At 46.8% G+C, this 19,685-nt stretch overlaps 1 protein-coding gene across 24 annotated transcripts in view; it reads left to right on the top strand.

The window, feature by feature from the left end:
- The window catches only part of LOC124488974 (protocadherin gamma-A3-like), a 111,113-nt gene extending 91,706 nt beyond the window's left edge, over positions 1-19,407 (top strand). For 12 of the 24 annotated variants that reach the window (XM_047051565.1, XM_047051560.1, XM_047051561.1 and 9 more), the window contains exons 2-4: positions 10,433-10,491; positions 14,440-14,537; positions 16,558-19,407. In XM_047051565.1, coding sequence (XP_046907521.1) covers positions 10,433-10,491; positions 14,440-14,537; positions 16,558-16,883 — 483 coding nt within the window. In that variant the 3' untranslated portion in view covers positions 16,884-19,407. Of the gene's footprint in view, positions 1-2,450; positions 5,161-10,432; positions 10,492-14,439; positions 14,538-16,557 lie in introns of those variants that run through there. The other 12 variants (XM_047051564.1, XM_047051554.1, XM_047051558.1 and 9 more) reach the window with 5 other exon arrangements.
- The last annotated feature ends 278 nt before the right edge of the window (positions 19,408-19,685 follow it).

Genomic DNA, 19,685 nt, shown 5'->3' with positions numbered 1-19,685 from the left:
TCACCTCTCAGCCAACCCCTGTTCGCGAGGATGCACCAAGAGGAACGGTAGTTGCCTTGTTGAGCGCTCGGGACCTTGACTCTGGGGATAACGGTAAAGTGACGTTACAACTCCCCAAGGGTTACCCTTTCACTCTAAAATCGTCATTTTCTAATAATTACGCATTGGTCACAAGTGGAGCTCTGGACCGAGAGAGTTTCTCACAGTATAATATTGAGATAACAGCCACTGACTCTGGCTCTCCTCCCCTCACCACGAAAAAAACAATACCTGTTAGTATCACTGATGTAAACGACAACCCTCCCAAATTTAGTCATTCCTCCAGTAATGTGTATTTGAAAGAGAATGGATTACCAGGCTCCATACTCTACTCGATATCCGCAACAGACATGGATTTAGGAGACAATGGCAAGATCTCATACTCCATCCTGGACTCCAAGGTGCAGGACGTGTCTGTGTCCTCCTATGTGTACATGAACTCTGATAACGGCAGCATCTACAGTATGCACTCGTTCGACTACGAGAAACTTAAGGTGTTTCAGATTCAGGTGCAGGCAAAGGACCACGGCTCTCCATCCTTGAGCAGCAACGCCACTGTCCATGTTTTTATCCTGGACCAGAATGACAATGCCCCTGCTGTTATTTACCCCTCCGATGCACTGGGCTCGCTCTCTTACCAGAAGATGCCCCGCTCCGCTAAAGCAGGCCACCTGGTTACCAAGGTGACGGCCGTGGACGCAGACTCGGGCCACAACGCTTGGATCTCCTATAAACTGGCGGAGGCCACAGATGCGTCTCTGTTCAGTGTCAATATTTACACTGGGGAGGTGAGGACTAAACGTGCTGTGTCTGAGCAGGATGACTCCTCTCAGAGGCTGCTAATAGAGATAAAAGACGACGGGGAGCCGGTCCAGTCAACCACGGTCACGGTGGCCATACTGATAGAGGACGGGCTACACGAGCCCATCTTAGACCTCCGACAGAAAGCCCCTGAGCCCAGTAAGAAAAACGGTAGAACCACCCTCTATCTGATCCTCTCTCTGGCCTCGGTTTCCGTTCTTTCGGTGCTGACTATTGTTATCTTAACTGTGAGGTGCGTTAAAAACAGCAGCGGTAGTTGCTGCATGAGACGGGCCGACTATGACGGCTACATGAACCCCAACAGAAACCTGCAGATCCAGCTTAACAGTGACGGGCCTATTAAGTACGTGGAGGTCCTGGGAGGGGACATGTTGTCTCAGAGTCAGTCGTTCAGGTCCTGCCTCTCTCCCATGTCAGAGTTCAGTGATTTCACCTTTGTTAAGCCCAGCAGTACCACTGACTTTAAGGAGATGATCAACGTTCTAGACGCGTCTTTACCCGACAACGCCTGGACCTTTGAGAGCCAGCAGGTGAGCAGAGAATCCAACTTCATGGCGAGCAACAGTCTTTACACTTATTGTGACGTCACCGACGTTGCGTCAGTGACGTGACATTATGGTGATTAGAATCACTGGCTTTTACAACTTCAAATTCAATTCAGTCAGTGTAGGCCAACCAACACTTCTTTTCTTTTCACTTTTCTTTTCTTTTTTTAAACGTTTACTTTTAGTCCATGTCCGTAACTTAATACTGTTAAAAAGCTCATTATTTTGCGTTACATTTGCACACACATTTGTTTCATAGCTTATTCAGTCTGATAGGCCTACACTTTTGTGAAATAACCGTAGGCCTGCAGGAAATCATTTTAATGTCACGCGGATACCAAAGTTTTATCATAAAAATTATGTATTATTGGAATATGATATTCATTGACACAAAAAGCCTTAAACAGTCTCCTCCCTGTTTCCATGTCTTGCTATGTGTTAGTATGGGTCCATGATATAGTAGTACATTGCTGAATAGGCAGGGTGATGGGCAGGCATGTGGCACACATCAGTATGTCACTTCAGTCAGGCTAATGGCTGAATCCTCGCGAAAATCTGCTCTGCATTCTTAGACATGTCTGTCTGTAGAGGGGTTGGGGGGATGGGGGGGGTGGATTACTTAGGAAACTATGCCGCCTTGCGGGTAGCTTCATCATAACACTTGGACAAAATACCTTGTTATCTTCTGTATAAATACATTTGCAACAAAGCCGTCTGTTCATGACACAAAACAAGAAGTTGGTACAATGTTCCATCAATGTTTCAATTCAATCCGCTCTCTGAAAGGACACGTAATGTTTAACAATAGGCAATATACAATCTATATTTAGCCTACTTACTATTTTGGTTGCAGTTCCAATATTCCCTAGCTCTTTCCAAGTAAAAAAGCCTGTATGCATACATGGTTAGCTTTCTTGAGAGTGAGATGTGCGTTTGCAAAGTTTCATTCAGTGCTCAGCGAGTCTGTTGCATGGGGGAACTCTTCTCGGAATTCTGCGCCAATAGGAGACGAGCCTTTGTGGTCTGACCCCGCCCATGTGGGGAAGGGAGTGGAGGAGCCAGAGTTGAGAGTTTTAGCAGAGGCACCGGAGTCAAACTTTTTTCTCCTATATTTTCCACATAGAACTAGGACGTCATGATTACTTCTAAACTTCCCATCGCTCTTTTTCTCAAGCGGAAGTGTTTACCAATGGCCTGGTAACGTCGTTTTAATGAGAATATGGATGGGTTATGGTAAAAGAAGGACGTAAAACTTTTCCATCGCCCGTCCCGGGGCATCACTCTCACAATGGAACGCAGACAGGGAAAGCGCTCCGGAGGGTGGCCCGTTCTGAGGCTGTGTTTTTCCCTGGCGTGCCTCTCGAGTGCGTCCGCCCAGCTCAGTTATTCCATTTCGGAGGAACTGAAACCGGACTCCGCCGTCGGGAACATCGCTAAGGATTTGGGTTTAAGCATTGAAAGGATAATTCAAAGAAAATTACGCGTCGTTTCGGAATCTAACGCACAGTACTTTGAGGTAAACCAGGCGACCGGTGATTTGGTCATTAGGCAGACTATTGACAGAGAACACATGTGCGAACTTAGCCTAACATGTTCGTTACATCTTGAAATTGTACTTGAGAATCCTTTACAAATATATCGTGTTTTGGTGGAAATCGTAGACGTGAATGACAATGCTCCGCAGTTCTCAAACAAGAACATTTCCTTGGAAATATCTGAAGCAGCAGCACCGGGAACCCGCTTCCGATTGGAGAGTGCGCACGACCCAGACGTGGGTATCAACTCTTTGCGCACTTATCACCTTGCACCGAACGACTGTTTTGTGTTGAATGTGGAAACAAAAAGTGACGGTAGTAAATTTCCAGAGTTAGTATTGGAGAAAGCGCTGGATAGGGAAAAGCAGGCCTCGTTTCGCCTGTTGCTTACTGCAGTAGACGGGGGACAGCCGGAGAAATCAGGCTCGACCATTCTGCTCATAAAAATTCTAGACGTGAATGACAATGCACCTGTCTTTGACGAGCCGGTGACGAGAGTCAACCTGTTGGAGAATGTAGCACCGGGCACTTTAGTAACGAAATTGAATGCAACGGACGCTGACAACGGCCTGAATGGAGAGATATCGTTCCTTTTTAGTAAATACACGCCTGATCGCGTACTCAAGCTCTTCAGTGTGAATTCTAAAACCGGGGAGATCAGTGTGAACGGTGACGTGGATTACGAGGCAGCTAATGTTTATCACATCACAGTGCAGGCCAGGGATGGAGGAACCCCCGCCATGGAGGGATCTTGTAACGTTATAGTGGACATCACTGATGTCAATGACAACACCCCGGAGGTGACATTGACATCAGTGACCAGTCCCATCAGAGAGGATGCAGCTCCTGGCACGGTCATCGCTCTCATTAGCGCCCGGGACCTAGACTCCGGTAAGAACGGTGAAGTAACGTTAAAGGTACAACAAGGGCTGCCATTTAAACTAAACTCCGCCTTCGGGGAGCACTACAACCTCATCACCGACGTCAACCTGGACCGTGAGAACGTCCCGGAGTACACAGTGGTCATCATGGCGTTGGATGGCGGCTCCCCGCCCCTGTCGTCACAGACAACCTTCGTGGTTAAGCTGTCGGACGTCAACGACAACGCTCCTTCCTTTTCCCAGCCCTCCTACTCGGTGGACGTACCTGAAAACAACGTCCCCAGCACCCCCATTGCCGTGGTGACGGCCTCGGACCCGGACGTGGGGGACAACGCTCGCGTCTCCTTCTCCATCCTCCCCAGCCTGGTGCAGGGATCTTCAGTGTCCTCCTACGTGTACATCAACCCTGATAGTGGACAGATCTACAGCATGCGCTCCCTGGACCACGAGCAGCTCAACGCCTTCCGCATCGAGGTGCAGGCACGGGACGCCGGTGCCCCTCCCCGGACCGCCAACGTCACCGTGCACGTGTTCGTGGTGGACCAGAATGATAACGCCCCTATCATGGTCCACCCCCCCTTCCTCAAGGACACAGGACTGCAGTTTAGCGTACCCCAGTCGGCCGAGCCTGGATATCTTATTAACAAGCTGGTGGGGGTGGACCCCGACAGTGGCCATAACGCATGGCTCTTCTACTCCATCACCCCAGGTCCTAATGCCGGGCTGTTCCGTATCACTCCCCACACTGGCGAGCTCCGCACGGCGCGGAAGCTGGCCGAGGAGGAGGCGGGCTTGGCTTACGACATCGCCGTGGTCATCCAGGACAACGGCGAGCCTCCGCTCTCCACCACGGTGGACATCAAGGTGACGGTGGAGGAGAAGGGGGCGGGCGGAAGCGAGAAGGCCTCCGACTCGCGCAAGACGTCGATAATCTCGCGGCGCGGCGGCATGACGGACATTACGCTGTACCTCATCATCTCCCTGGCCTCCGTGTCCTTCGTGTCCTTCGTCACCTGTGTCATCCTCCTGGTACGCTGCCTCCGGCACCGCGAGCCCGGGGGAGGCTCCTGCTGCTGCTACGAGCGCCATCGCCCCCACCGGGCCTACCACCAGAGACCCAGCAAGGACCTCCACCTCCAGCTCAACACGGACGGGCCCATCCGCTACATGGAGGTGGTGGGGGGCTCTCAGGAGCCCAACACGCGCACCTACAGACCCTGCTACTCCACCCTCTCCAGTCGGAGCGACTTTGTGTTCGTCAAGACGCCCATGCTGAGTCACAATAACACGCTAAGCATGACTCTCAACAGGAAGCACCTTATGAACTCAGTCAATGAGGTGAGGGCTGGGGGGCAGGGGCTGGTAGGGCTTTTTTAGGTTATTCCGCCATGATCAAAACAGGTGCTTTTTGGACCAGTGAGGTTTGTTGGCAGTGCAACTTACATATCGAATTTAGAAAAACATCAGTATGGAAATGATTTAATTTTTAACAGCTTAATTATCGGAACATAGTTACAGAACTGTATTGACATGCCAATGCGTGCAGCTACATTCTGACCCAGATTGTCTGAGTCACGTATCTATGCAGCATTTTTCCCAAGCGTGATTCCTCTCTTTAGAATGTGTGTGGTGAGTTTGCACTTAAAACTGTGTTGTCTCCACTGCAGAGAGGAAATGAAGAAAGGTTTAATATTTAATCTGACCCAAGGCTACTGGATCTAGTCGCTCTCTCTGGCTTCCAGAATCAGGGAATGAGTGTTCTACAAATAGATGGATGGAAAGAGAGAGAGATAAGGAGATTTGGTGTTGAGTGTAATGGAGAAGGCGGGGGAATGGGTGGTTGAGTGGGATAGATGGAAAAGAGTAAGGGGAGTATTGGGGTTGGTTTGACAGATGGAGAGGACAGACAGATGAAAATAGATCCTGGTGAATAGGAAGTGGAGGAGAACAGGATGAGAGAAGGAGGAGAGGGGGAGGGAGAAGACACATGGCTGGAAAAGAGGATGGGTTTGAGGGAAAGGAAGAGGATAAAGGAAGGAAAAGAAGAGAAGGGGGGGAGAAGGAGTAAAATAATAAAGCAGTGGTTGAAAAACAGGAATTCCAGGGTTCACGTCCTAAACTCTGACTTCCTGCTGCGACCTCTGACTTCCTGTTGTCCCCCCAACCCTCTCATTTTTTTAGGTCACATGGCCGACTGTGACCTCGCCCTGTGAGTGTGTTCTTTTAGCCGCAGCCTCGCTCAGGCATTCCCAAAACACTTGTTAGGAATACCATTCTACTCTGTGCTGTAGGGGTGTGGATAGAATCTGCATGTGTCTATGTTTACAGAAAGATAGAGGGAGAGAGACAGAAAGAGAGAGAGAGAGAAAGCCAGAGAGAAGGAGAAAGAGTAGTGTTCTCCACTTGTTGTTTGTGAAAGACTTATCAGGTTTCAAGATGGTAGACTAGTGCTCCAGCATGATTCATGTGAGGAGAATGTACATGCCCTCCTCCTTTCTCCACTCTTTTTAGGTTAATATCTCTATAAAGTCAGGGATTGTGCCTCTACTCTTCCAGTCTCTTAGTCTTAAAGGAAGCTGAAAAGCAGGACTTATTTGGTGGCATGGCTAACATGATATTTTCTCTTCACAAAACATGTCAGTCATTTTTGTGTAGGTCTCTGTTTCATGTCATGACTTGGTTTGATCATGTCCGTAGCTCCTCTCTCGTTCTCTTTCATCTCTCTCCCCCTTCTCTGAATCGTGTTGTCCCTGGGGTTGACAGGGTACCATATGTCTCCCTGCTCCAGTGACACGTGTGGATCGGGGACAACAAAGAGAGGGAGGGAGGGAAGGAGATAGACAGTGATGGAGAGGGAGATGGAGTTGAGGAAAAGGCTTAACGCACGTGCGCCAAAGCGACAGAAGGACCGTCCACTAATGGGCCGGAGTCCCAGAAAGATTGCAATCAGCCTGTGTGTGTGTGTGTGTGTGTGTGTACACAACAGGGAGCTGTCAGGCGCTCAGAGTCTTCCAGCTGTATGTAATCTTAGCGGGGCCTCAGGGTCCAACTGTCCCTTTGTAAGTCTGATCGCCCAGTGTCCTCCAGTCACACTCCCTATTCACAAGGGCTGTGCAACACTGCACCTACAGCCTCTTTTTATAGAGACCTTCTCTGGAACACAGTAATACTTGTGTCAAAATCGCTGAATGGCCAAGAAATAAAAATCATGCTCAGGGTATTAGCTCACTGGTGAGTGAGTGTGTGTTTTTGTAAAAGGCCATGCGGGTGTGATGGCACGGTCCATTAGACGTAGTGAAGTGTTTAGTAGTTTGTGAATTGTAGTGTTTACACACAATAAATCGGCACGTGTATTCTATGGGTTAGTGAGACTGTGTCGGAATTTTCTGTAGGTAATGTCAACATCTACAGCAGGTCTTCTCAGTTCTTAGTGGATCTATATTCTCCTAGTGTGTCATGGAGTTTGTTGAAACTTTAGTGACCATCAACACAGTTGAAAGTCAAGTTGATTGGGAGAGCACTGGATGGGAGTCTGTGTGTGCATGTGTGTGTGAGGCTGTTGAAAGACCAAGATAGGAACGACTTCCTCTTTTCAGAAAAGAGCACCAGGTGCACTCTATCCATAGTTCTGTCTAGACCAATAGTAGCTCTGTGTGTGTGATTTGGGGGAAGGGACACAGGATATTGACTGTATGAGTGTGCTTGTGTGTGTGTGTCTGTGTGTGTGTGAGAGAGAGACTTCCTCAAATTTACCAGATTATCAGAGTCCAGCTGGTGTGAATACAGTGTCTGTGTGTGTGGATGTGTGTGTGTGCTTTAGTGGGAAGTGGGAAGCGGTTATTGAAACACCCCACATTCACATTTCCTTGGTGGGGATAGAAGGGTTAACCGCCCATTGATCCACTGAACCAGATGTGCTTTCCCTCTTCCCTCACACACACACACAAGCACACACACAGACACACAGTTCCCGATGGGGCCCACATGTAGGTCTGAGGCGATTAGCAGCTTCTCCTTTCTGAGGACCAGGACTCACACACACACACACACACACACACTGTTTTCACTCTCATTGGTTAAACCCTCAATCCCAGTGACTCTGTGTTACGGCTGTTGGCCTGTCCATGGCCTTTTGCCACATTGTAATTTCCAGGGTTATTCAAGCTATGAGCTCCAATCTCCCTCTCTGTGATCATGGTAAGTGTATTAGAAGCTGGTAGGTTGGTAAGACTCTCTGGGTTGGAACATCCGAGCTCAGTACAGAAGGCCTAGGAAGGAATCTAGAGTCTAATCGGCTCTGGTTTGGTTTCAGATAAACTGGTTCCAGAGGAGTTCCTCCAGCCCTGCTTAGTGTCTGTTACATTAGGAGCTCTCGTTGGTGTGTTGATAGTATCAAATAGGGTTCTTGTAAACAAGCCTTTATCTTCTTGGGGTGTGAACACACCACAGTGTAGGTAGCGGGGGCGTTTTCCCAGATGTCCTGGATTGGAACTTCAGTGTCAATACAGTGTCTGTTTCCCTTTATCCCACATGCCTGTGGCGTGAATTGACCTTGGGACTGACCTCTAGAAATGTGTGTGTATGTGTGTGTCTGGTCAGAGCGTCACATAGCTGGAATGCTGGGCCTCTCCATGGACACTTACAAAGAAGAAAAATCCCCTTTTCTCTTTCTCCTCTCCCCCTTCTCACAGACACACACTTTCACCATTCCCACTGCCCGCCAAAACACACAGAGGATCCGTTAGGAAGGTAGTCTGCCTACTTGAAACAAAATGCCCCCTGTGTCATGAAGCAAATTAGATTTCCTGTCTTCCCACTTCTCTCCGCATCTTCAAGTCATGATTCTCACATTTAGAGAGCATAATAATAGTTGAAAAAGAGAGCAGTTATTTTGTTTGTCTGTGTTTTGTAGAGACATATTTACAGGGGGGATGTAATCAGTCAACCATTGAAGTCTGTTTTTACCTTCTTATCAGTTCATCTGAAAATGCCTGGATTGCTCTGAAGGGGAAGAGAATTAGCATACAGATTGAGGTGCTGTCTTATTGTGTTTGAGGGAGTACTGAATGAGAGATCCTCGGGGCTGGGCTGAAATGTAACCTTGTCGGCCTCCTTTGGTCGGGTGCGATGTGAACTGCAGGCAGACTCCGTGGGTGTTGTTGTAACAGGATAACTTTGGGTTTCTATCGGCCTCCCTCCCGCCCTTCCACTCTTTCTTCCTTCTCTCTCTTTCTTGTCTCCCTCCCCTCCCTCTCTTCCCTCTCTCCCGTCTCACCCTCCGCCATGTCGCAGTGGTAGAACAGAGCTTTTAATAATGCAGCATGTTGGCCTGCTGTTGTATCTCTGGGGAGCTCCAGTGTCGATTAGGAGGCAGAAGTCTGAGGCCTGGAACCTGGCCAGGGCTCCATTCACTGAACCGCTTCATTACACAGGGAGGGAGAAAAGGGTGAAGGGAGGGAATGTGAAGAGCGACAGAGAGAGGAAGAATCAGGAGAAAGAGCATGGAGAAGTGGTAGAGAAGTACATAGAGAACAGTGGATCTGAGAAAAAAGGTGGGAGAGTTGGAACTGAAGATAAACTAAAGAATTGGTTTGAAGATGTGAATGGATTGAGAGAGAGAGAGATCGTGAGAGATCGAGAAAGTAAGAGGAAGTTAGAGACTGAGGAAAGGAAGAATGACTGAGTGGGAAGTGAAAATGGTATCTCTCCCTAAAACACTCATCTCAGTCTCTGAAGGCTTTTGTTGGTTCTGTTAGAGGATGTACTGGTAAAACAACAAACAGTAGCTACATTCAGACTGGATTGATTTCTCACAGTCTACTCCAGCTTCTCCAAGATAAACACAATCAGGTCTTTATGAGAGTGCTGTGAATTATACAGTCACTCAATTAGCTCAGATGCTAAAAGCCCTATCTCCCTCAACAATAGCTGATTGTGCACAAAGACCTTGGGCAAGTCTCTAATGATTGTATTGATTCTGCTAGCGTAACTTATCTGTAGTAACTTATCTGTAGTGATCAGCGAGTGTGTGTAAGTGTCATTTAAATTTTATACACAGAGCATGTCCATAAAATGTTTCTGTCTGGATCAGAAAAACAAAGGCGGCCATTTTGCGTATGCTCTTTGTTGTCTGTCGTATCTGGGGAATCATTAGAGGGAGTTCTGTCCAACCAGGGCATACATCCTTCTCTTGTACTGCACAGGCTCATTCAGTTAGTTTGATTTAGTTTGGCTTGAACTGTTTTGTTGTTGTTGTTTTCTCTTCCTAATTAGAAGTGGTTATTCAGTGATGCGCAGTGCTAGCATGCATTTGCGCGTGTTTGGCTGATTTGGTGTGTGTATCTGTGCGCTTCAGTGACCTTTCATGCTCTGAGGATTTCAGAACAAAATGTCTGCCCAGAGCTCCCAGACACAGTTCTCATCGTGTGTATCCTTGGTTTCAGTCTCCTTGGTAGTCTGCAGTCCATATACACACACAGTGAGGGACGCTTCCACACACGACCCGAGAGAAACGGACTGTCATCATGAACGTTATATTGGTCCCTGCACAGAGAAAGGCAGACTTGCGGAAGAAGAGATTGAACATTGTTTTTTATGTATCTTTTTACAGCAGAAGCCTCCTAACAATGACTGGCGTTTCAACCAGGGACAGAGACCCGGACCTAGTGGGTGAGTAGATACACACACATACACACACTCATTCAGACACACACACCATAAACATACCACCCACTGAGCAGTGTGCTCATGACCAAAGACCTATCTTTATACTACTAAGTATTTCAAAGAGAGTGGGGGAGGGAGGGAGGGAGGGAGGGAGGGAGGGAGGGAGGGAGGGAGGGAGGGAGGGAGGGAGGGAGAGAGAGAGAGAGAGAGAGAGAGAGAGAGAGAGAGAGAGAGAGAGAGAGAGAGAGAGAGAGAGAGAGAGAGAGAGAGAGAGAGAGAGAGAGAGAGAGAGAGAGAGAGAGAGAGAGAGAGAGAGAGAGAGAGAGAGAGAGAGAGAGAGAGAGAGAGAGAGAGAGAGAGAGAGAGAGAGAGAGAGCAAAGGATTGAGAGATGACAGATGTCAGGGGATGCAGGAGCTTGCCGTAAGAATACACAGACCTCTCTAATTGCTGGCTCAGATTGTTCCATGGTAATCAAATCAGCTCTCCTCTACAGCTGAGGGGCATTCATAAGAATTAGTTAGGACACAAATTGGTTTCAAGGCTGTTCTGTACTCCACAAAATGGCTGATGCTCTTTACACACCTCTCCTCCTGGCCTCCTCCCCTGCACATCTTTCCATGCGCCTGCGTACCATCACTCAGTACTGGTGAGGATTGGGGGAGGGGAGTGTCTAGAAGCAATAGGGACCAGCTACCTCTGTCTCTCTTACACTCCCCCCCCTCTCGCTCTCTCTCACGCTCTCTCTCTCTCAGAAAACAGGTTAATTGCATACATGTATTGTTATGATACAATTGACAGTTTTATTTGGATGGAGAGGGTATGTGTGTGTGTGCTCAGTTCACAGATCATTTGCTCTGTATCCAATGCTAAACTGAGTTGTTTCCATAACACATTACAGAAAACATTCCGTGAGTCAAAGACTGGGCCACTCTGGAGGAGGAAAAATTCAGCTCCCCTCTGTTTCTCTTACCCATGGGGCTTTTAGACTCTCACACACACACACACACACACACACACACATATTTCAGACAGTGAACAAAAACACTATAGTATGTCATTTTGTAATACCACCAAGACTATGGATACATTTGCCATAATTCATTTGCGAAGAAAAGAAAAGTGATTTTAGCTTCTTTTCAGAATGTCTGATGAAACTCCCAGACTCCTTGTTCTTTTTCCACAGAAAATGGAGGTGCTGAGTTCTTCAGCTGTAGACATTAGGGGTGTGACTACATGCTAACATGCTAAGATGCTTAGGCCATTTTAACCCATGTATCTCTCCAGCCCCTTCAAGCATGCCACACACATACGTTGGACGCCAAACCAGGGGAGAAGGTATCACCTTGTGTGTTTAGAGATGCTGTGGTTACGCTGTGCCTTTAAAGACTGGTTGGCGATCCGTTTTGACAAGTCTCTTGTCAATGCTTACACTATCTGTATTGTTGTAAGATCTGATCTGAGGCCAGTGATTGAAGGCAAAGTGTAGCCATGGCTAGTGTAGGTAGTGCAAAGTGTTGTGTTTAGATGTGCTTGTTTCTGTAGCTCAGACTTACTAGCTAATACAAAACCACGCTATTGGTCCCATTGACGTAGTAACTACTTGATGGGGGAATACGATTGGCTCCCCTTTGTGCACTCAACTTACCAATGGTGTGTTAAAGTCGTCTTTTAGTCGATTTAGTTAAATTTTTCTCAAATTAGTTGTTGTCTTAATCTGCATTGTGTGACAGACTTAAGCAAGGTCACGAGTCTTTGAACAATACTTCCTCTGTGTGTAGATGCTTGGTTCCTGTGCGGGGGGATCCCTTTGATGTGTGTTTGTCAGAGAGAGCGATGCAGGGAGTCTTCTGAGCTCATGACATCATGGGGTGTCTCTGTGTGATCTCTGTCTGACCCTGCTGGGCAGCAGACACAGGGAGACCTTCTCCTTCTTCATGACTGGTGAGAGACGGGAGCCATCTGACTGCATAGAGGAGACAGCGGGCCTTGGTTTGCAAGATCTTGATAGAGATATAGAATGACTGAGAAGTGAAAAAAACTAGATCATGGAGAAAAAAAAAACAAGGAGACAGCGTTTAAACCCTGTCAGCAACAGAAAGTGAAAAGAATGTTTTGAAGGCATTTTGTAAAAAAGACTAAACACAAAATACCCAGATTGCATACAGAACCTAACCAGACAGTTATATGATACGGGTAAAATAAGATCAAAGTTAATTTTAGGTCTTAAGACGAGGACAGTTAGTCTAGCACAAAGTAAAAAGACTTAAGTGTTTCCACAGAGAGCTATAGTATAGGCCTGAAGGACACTGTCTGGGAGTGCTGAACAGTGGTGTCCACATAAGGTGGGGTTCCTCCTACATGAGATGTGTATTTCATGCTCGGCTGGCAACCAAGACAGCCCACCAGCCCACAGGAAGTGATAATCCTGACCACAGGAAGTGCTTAGCACAACCACAGGATGTGATAAGTGCAGGCTGCCGCTAATTAGGGACAAACGAGGCATCCCCTTATCTGTAAGGGAAGAACAAGATGGCCGACCCAGCTCCACTGACCTACCCGTAACCCATCAGTCTGGTTCTTATTTAGACGCTGCTCATGTTTTGTATTAATTGTATTCTGGCACATTTAAAAAAGCCACTTTGGATTTTGGCACTCCCTCGCATGATCTTTCTCGGTCTCTCTCTCTCTCTCTCCTGGTCACTGTCCCCATGTAGATGACCATGCCTGGAGGTTTTTAATTGGATCCAAAAAGAGACCAAAGAAGGAGCATTCACTTCTCTTTTACTGCAGCCATCTTACACACACCCGCGCACACACACATATGTCCATCTAGCTCTTTTTACTGCAGCTCGTTTAAGTCAGGAAGTGGGACCTAAGACCCTGGCGTCCCTTTAACCCCTCATGTGCCAATCTCCCCCCCCACCCCCCAGGGTTTTTTAAAGGGGCCAAACCTTTTACCCACAACCGCTTGGGGCTAACAGTTCCTTGATTTAGGTGGTTGGGGGTGCTACTGAAATGGTTATAACCACACACACACTCACTCACTCACTCACTCAAACATACACACACACACTTTCATTTACTTGAGGTCGTTTGGAATTCCAGTGTCAGTATCCACTCCAGTTACCCAGGTGTGTGTGTTTGTGTGTGTTTTCATAGTTGGATTCTAGAAGTTACATTCCAGTGTCTAGCTGTCTCCTATGGCTGTGTGATTGATCATATCAAGCTCTTATTACAGTCACTCAGCACCAACTGTGGAACAGAAAACTGGATAAGTCAGGCAAATAAACACCTATAACACCAGAATTGTATAGATTTGATTTGTCAGGTCTGTTGCCTCTGAAAAAGTGATCCAGAAGAGGCCCAGCAAAAACAATTTTACCTATATGTTTGTGTGTGTGTGTGTGTGTGTGTGTGTGTGTTTAAGTGAGCATAATAGAGAGCAGGTCTGTTTGCCCCTTTGTTCTCCTCTCATGTAAATGGGAGCCTTTAAACAAACAAGTCTTTGAACATGAATTCTGCCCAGATGGAAATGCTCAACTCCCTCATTTGTGTGCTTGTGGCTGTGTGTGTGTGTGTGTGTGTGTATTTGTGAATGCGTGTGTGAATAGCATTCAGACAGCTGTTCCCTTTAATGTGGTGCCATTAATGTTTTATCAGATACAACATGGTGAGGATGTAGTAATCATACCACGGTTTAGGTGTACACAACAATATGCATGTGTGAATGTGTGTTGTTGCCTGGGAGACACACCCTTGTATGTCGTACACATCCTGCTCTGTCCTGCCAGTTACAGGCTCTGAGCAGGTCCCATAACTTCACATCATAAAGCACCAACCGTCTCCTCAGGAGCCCACTGTTAACAACAGGCATTACAGCCCCTTTTTTCAAAATGGCTGCCGGTTGTTGATGGTTTATCTCTCTTTCTCCCCCCTTCCTTTCCCATAGGGCCGCCGGTGGACCTGAGGTTGCCATGGGAACCGGACCCTGGCCCAACCCCCCTACCGAGGCCGAGCAGCTCCAAGCCCTGATGGCCGCAGCCAACGGTGAGTCCAACACCTCCACGTCCCTCCCTCCCTCCTTGCCTCACTCCCTCCCTCCTTGCCTCACTCCCTCCCTCCCTCTCCACCTATCCTATCTTTGCAGTTCAATGCCTCGCTCCTTCCCTCCCAATCCAATTTATCTTCTATTAATGAAGTCTTTCAATTCAAATCAATAGTTTTTTCAAAGCGATATCTGACTGAATATATGACTTTACTGTTGACTTCATATGTCTACACCCAAAATCAAACCTAAGAACTTTAAGGAAGACAATCACAAGCTCTGTTCTCTTTACCACTCTTAATCATCCACCCCAGTCTTGAAGTCGCTCCCTCCCGCCCTCCCTCCCTTCCTCCATCCATCCTTCCTTTCGTGGTTGGGCTGCATGATTGAGGGAAGGGTAAAAGAGGGGGTGGAAGGGGTGGAAAGGTCAGGGTATCTTCCTGTTTGGTTTGAGGGCATGTGGCCAGACTCATTGATAAAGCCCTCTCTGTCCTCATTGATGTTTCCATGGCTCTTTGTATTGGGCCTGTAAATGCATGCACGCTCACACACACACACATGCACACACACACACACACATACAGTGGGAAAAATCCAACAATTCCACTCAGAATGTGTTTAATGCAATAACATGACAGAAGGTTGGTGTTTGCATTGTACACAGTTCAGAACGCTGTGAGCCTGCTGTAAAAGCTAGAGGACACACACTTACACTTACACACACGCCTTCTCCACCCCCCCACCCCATCCCAGACACATACACACACACACAGAGCAGATGATATCACAGTTTCCCTTGCTGCAGTTCTTACATTCACACACACACAGTGACTCATATTTGGGCTGTTACTGTGGATTGTGTGAATCGCCTAAATAATTGTTCTACATAGAGATTTACTCATCAAGTTGTCCTTGAGAGCAAGGTCTCCCAACCTAAACAAAGAACCAGCACTCTCACTCTCTCTCACTCACACACACACACACAGTCTGAGAAGACTCAATGAGATTTGTTGCCACATCGACTCAAGTCATTGTTTCCATTGTTTTTTCCACCAATGACACATTGCTACTTTTCTCTCTCTCTCTCTCTTTCTCTCTCTCTCTCTCTCTCTCTCTCTCTCTCTCTCTCTCTCTCTCTCTCTCTCTCTCTCTCTCTTCTCTCTCTCTCTCTCTCTCTCTCTCTCTCTCTCTCTCTCTCTCTCTCTCTCTCTCTCTCTTTTTATCTATCTCTCTCTCTCTCTCATACACAAACAAAATGAAATGTTTTCCATGTAGGGCTTAGCTGAGGAAGGACAAGGGTTTGTATCACACCCAATAACTCATGGATTCAACATATAGTTACAAACCAGAAGCAGAGTTTGTTCCAGTAGATTTCTAGAGTAGGATATGTACCTATGGAATTGCCTTTGAGACAAAGCATGTCTGCGTGTTATACATGTCTACAGCAGGTGTGTGTATGCTGTGTGTATACAGCTGCATGTATGAAGAGCAGAGTGTAGGGGCGGGGGAGGGGAGAGTGTGTGTGGGAGTGTGTGTGGGGTGTGTGCGTTAGTAGGGCTGCAATGCAGGGGCTGGGAGAGAATTATATGAGCTAGGCAGCTACGTCATTCGCACACAGTCAGAATACACATACGGGTACACACACTCATGGATTCAGAAATAAATGCAGTCACTGGCAAAGCACAAAGGACTAGGATATGTCAACCTTTACAAAATGTTTGTCATTTTATACACCCCCCACCCCTTCTCTCTGTTTCATTCTTTTCTTACTCCCTCTCGCTGCCACACTCAATTCACCTCAATGGAATTACCATTACATAACGATCATATCATGTCAAAAACTCTAAACCCAATTTTTCATGTTTGCATATTGGCTTGTGTAGCTTGTCATTAGAATATCTTTCTCCTGTACTGACAGTTACTAATACAGTAAAGTATTGATAGCCCTTCACCGCAACGCCTCTCTAACACGTTCCACGCCCGTCTCCTCCCCCTCCCCCGCTCTCTCCCTCTTCCCCCCAGAAGTGAGCGAGGCGACCGCCACCCTGGGACCGGGCACCATGGGCCTGAGCACCCGCTACAGCCCCCAGTTCACCCTCCAGCACGTGCCCGACTACCGGCAGAACGTGTACATCCCGGGCAGCACAGCCACCCTGACCTCCAACCCCCAGCAGCAGCAGCAGCAGCAGCTCCTCCAGCAGCAGCTCCAGCAGCAGCAGCAGCAGCTGCAGCAGGCCGCTGCCCAGCAGGCCCTGCCCCCGACCCAGGCCCAGGCCCAGATGGAGCCCCCCAAGGCTGCCCAGACCCCGGCCTCCAAGAAGAAGTCCACCAAGAAGGAGAAGAAGTAGGATGGCCCGGGCGGATGGAGGGATGGGCAGATTGATGGATCCCACCCACCCCAGCCCTGATCGGGACTCAAATTCAACCCCCCCCTTACACTCCCTACGCCTCTTCTACTATGTACTGTTTCATCCTAATCAGGATGTTTTACTGGTCAGTTATCCTTGGTAATAAGATGTGGATTTTGTCAAGTTTGTCTCTAGGGCCATTAAGAATCTGAAGGTGGAAGAGCAAACAGCCAATAGTTTATGGTTTTCATTATGGAGGCATACCCAGAAACAGTTGGACAAGATAACGTGTTTTACTGATGCAAACGTATTGCCAATCAGTTGGTCAGTAAGAAGTGGCTAGGGCTGGGGGGTTGTATTTGGGTGAATCAGTGCTTTGAGAGTCACATAATACCAGAGTCAAACTAAGAAGAGACCTTGCTGGGAAAACAAGGCTGATCCTGGTGATGTATTCATAAATGTGTCATATGTAAGATTTACAATTCCCTATTTTCCCTAAGTTGGAAAAAAAATAGATTGTTGTTGATGTATTCTAGAATGCCATTGTCAGGCTCCTGAAGGATCTGCCCTATAATGCTCCTTAGCTCAGAGAAACATGAGGCTATAACACAGGTATCACACACACTCTTGCATGTTCCTCATAGGTAAAAAAAAACACAGATACCGTGTAGGTTAAAACTATGCATTGATGTTTGTTTTGCTAGGAGGAACCCTAACCTTTACCTCCTTACCCATAAATACCACAACGGCTAATGCACCAGTAGTATTAACCTGACACAATAGTGTGGGAAAAAAACCCTCTTTTTGTGCAAGCATAGTATACTATATTCATTGATAATCTCCAGTGATTTTCTATGACCTGAGCATGAACTTCTTGAGGGGGGAGGGATATGGGGTGGGGCGAGGGGGGGACATGTTATCCCAACAACAGTCTGTCGTCTGTGCATGTGGCAAATAGTGCGGGCACTGCCCCTTCTGAAGTGTCACAGATGGGCACAGACTCCATCTCCCCACATTCCGACTCCTCCAGACCAGCTTCTGTGCCCCCCCCCCCCCCCTCACTCATTATCCCACTCAGAGAGCCAAACAATAAGATGCACTGTTGTTATTCAGATGATGACATGATTTAAGTGGTTAATCACTTGGGATTAGAGGTAGGGAACTTGTAGATCATTAATGGACTGAGTTGAGTTAGGAGTTAGGACACATCTTAGGCCCCTATGGGTATTTCCCTGTAAGCCGTCCTGAAGTGCTGATTATATTTCTTGAAGTGAGAAGATATAACGTTTTTTTCTTTGTTTTTCGATGACTTTGTAGGATAGAGGAGTTGTTCAAGATATGAAAGTGTTTTCCTTTTTCTGCCGTCCGTGTCCATCAGGACTCCACTGCATGAAGAGGCAGCTTGCAGGCTGGCTTTAGGGGGGACAGAGAGGGCAGGGCGATGGGTACACCGTCTGGGTTGGCATCATAATCATTCACAACAAGGGGGAGGGGGAAACAACCATGGCTCTACCCATTGAATGTACAGAGGCCCCATTGTAGACCCATCCATTCCCACACCTTAACTTCCTCTAATGCACTGACCCAAGTTAGAGGTTGACAGAGCCAAGCACATCTGTCTATGTCAGAGTTGGATATACCACTTCACACAGAGAGTGGGGAGGGGGGACATCAGCTCCCCTCACTAACCCTCAGTTGAAATCCAGTCTCTGAATGCTAACCTCAGACTGTACCCTTCACTCCACCACTGCTCCCTGGTCCTGTGAAGGCTCTTCCCCACTGTAAATAAACACTAAGTAAAAGTCCTGTCGATGGTACAGTATGAGCCAGTTGTTTGTATAGTATGGACCACACCACCATTTACAAAAGAAAAGTCCCCCTTCCAAAAGGCGTGGCTTACTACTGGAATGTGTTGCATTTGTTTTTCAAGAAAAAAAATGAGAAAACCACTTTGAAAAAAATTACAATGCAAATATCTGAAATGTTCTTCAACAGTTTTGTGTTGCAATGTAGTACCTTAGCACCATGAAAGCCAACTAACTCTTACTCAGTGTAAATAAGAATATTAAGACAATAACTTTAGACGATAAGTAAAAGAGTGACACGCGTAGACTAGTTAACCTGTGATATGTGTTGCGCATATTTTTGTGTTTATTATTTCTCTATCTCTTTCTCTCCATTTTATCACCCTGTAATGAAATGAAACAAAAAGTATACTGAAAATCTTTCTATCCTTCTGTAATCTGAATTATGTTATTTTTTCTGTGAAGTGCATTTGTGAAAGAATGCCTCTCTCTTTCTCTCTGTCCATATGAACAAATGATTATAAATATTATATATGTCCATCCAGCAAACGCTGGGCTAATATTCTATCCTGCTGTAATATCTTTCTTATGAAACGCTTAGACCCCACGCAACCCCCCTCCTGTGTTATTCTCTTATTTTTATGCTAATATTTATATTGCTGTTTTATTTTCTCTTGAACACTGACATTTCAAATAAAAAGTTCTGAAATCATTCAAAATCCAGTGTCTGCCTTGTCATTCACTGATGTGATTTTATATTCCAAGACATGCTTTTGAGGTCTATTAAACCATCCTAATCGTGCTTTTCACTAACATTACAGTAAATACAAACTCTTTCAAATCCTTGCATCACCATTCCTAACAAGAATAAATTCACAGTTTAAATTACCATCTGAGCTTCCCTGTTAAAATGTTCAAGACAATGCAGTGTTTCATGTTTGAGTCAGCGGTATAGGGCTAGTTACAGGATGGAGTCATGTTTGAGTCAGCGGTATAG

This window comes from Hypomesus transpacificus, unplaced genomic scaffold (assembly GCF_021917145.1).
Source record: "Hypomesus transpacificus isolate Combined female unplaced genomic scaffold, fHypTra1 scaffold_160, whole genome shotgun sequence".
NCBI lineage: Eukaryota > Metazoa > Chordata > Actinopteri > Osmeriformes > Osmeridae > Hypomesus > Hypomesus transpacificus.
This window is presented reverse-complemented; position numbering and strand designations above follow the sequence as displayed.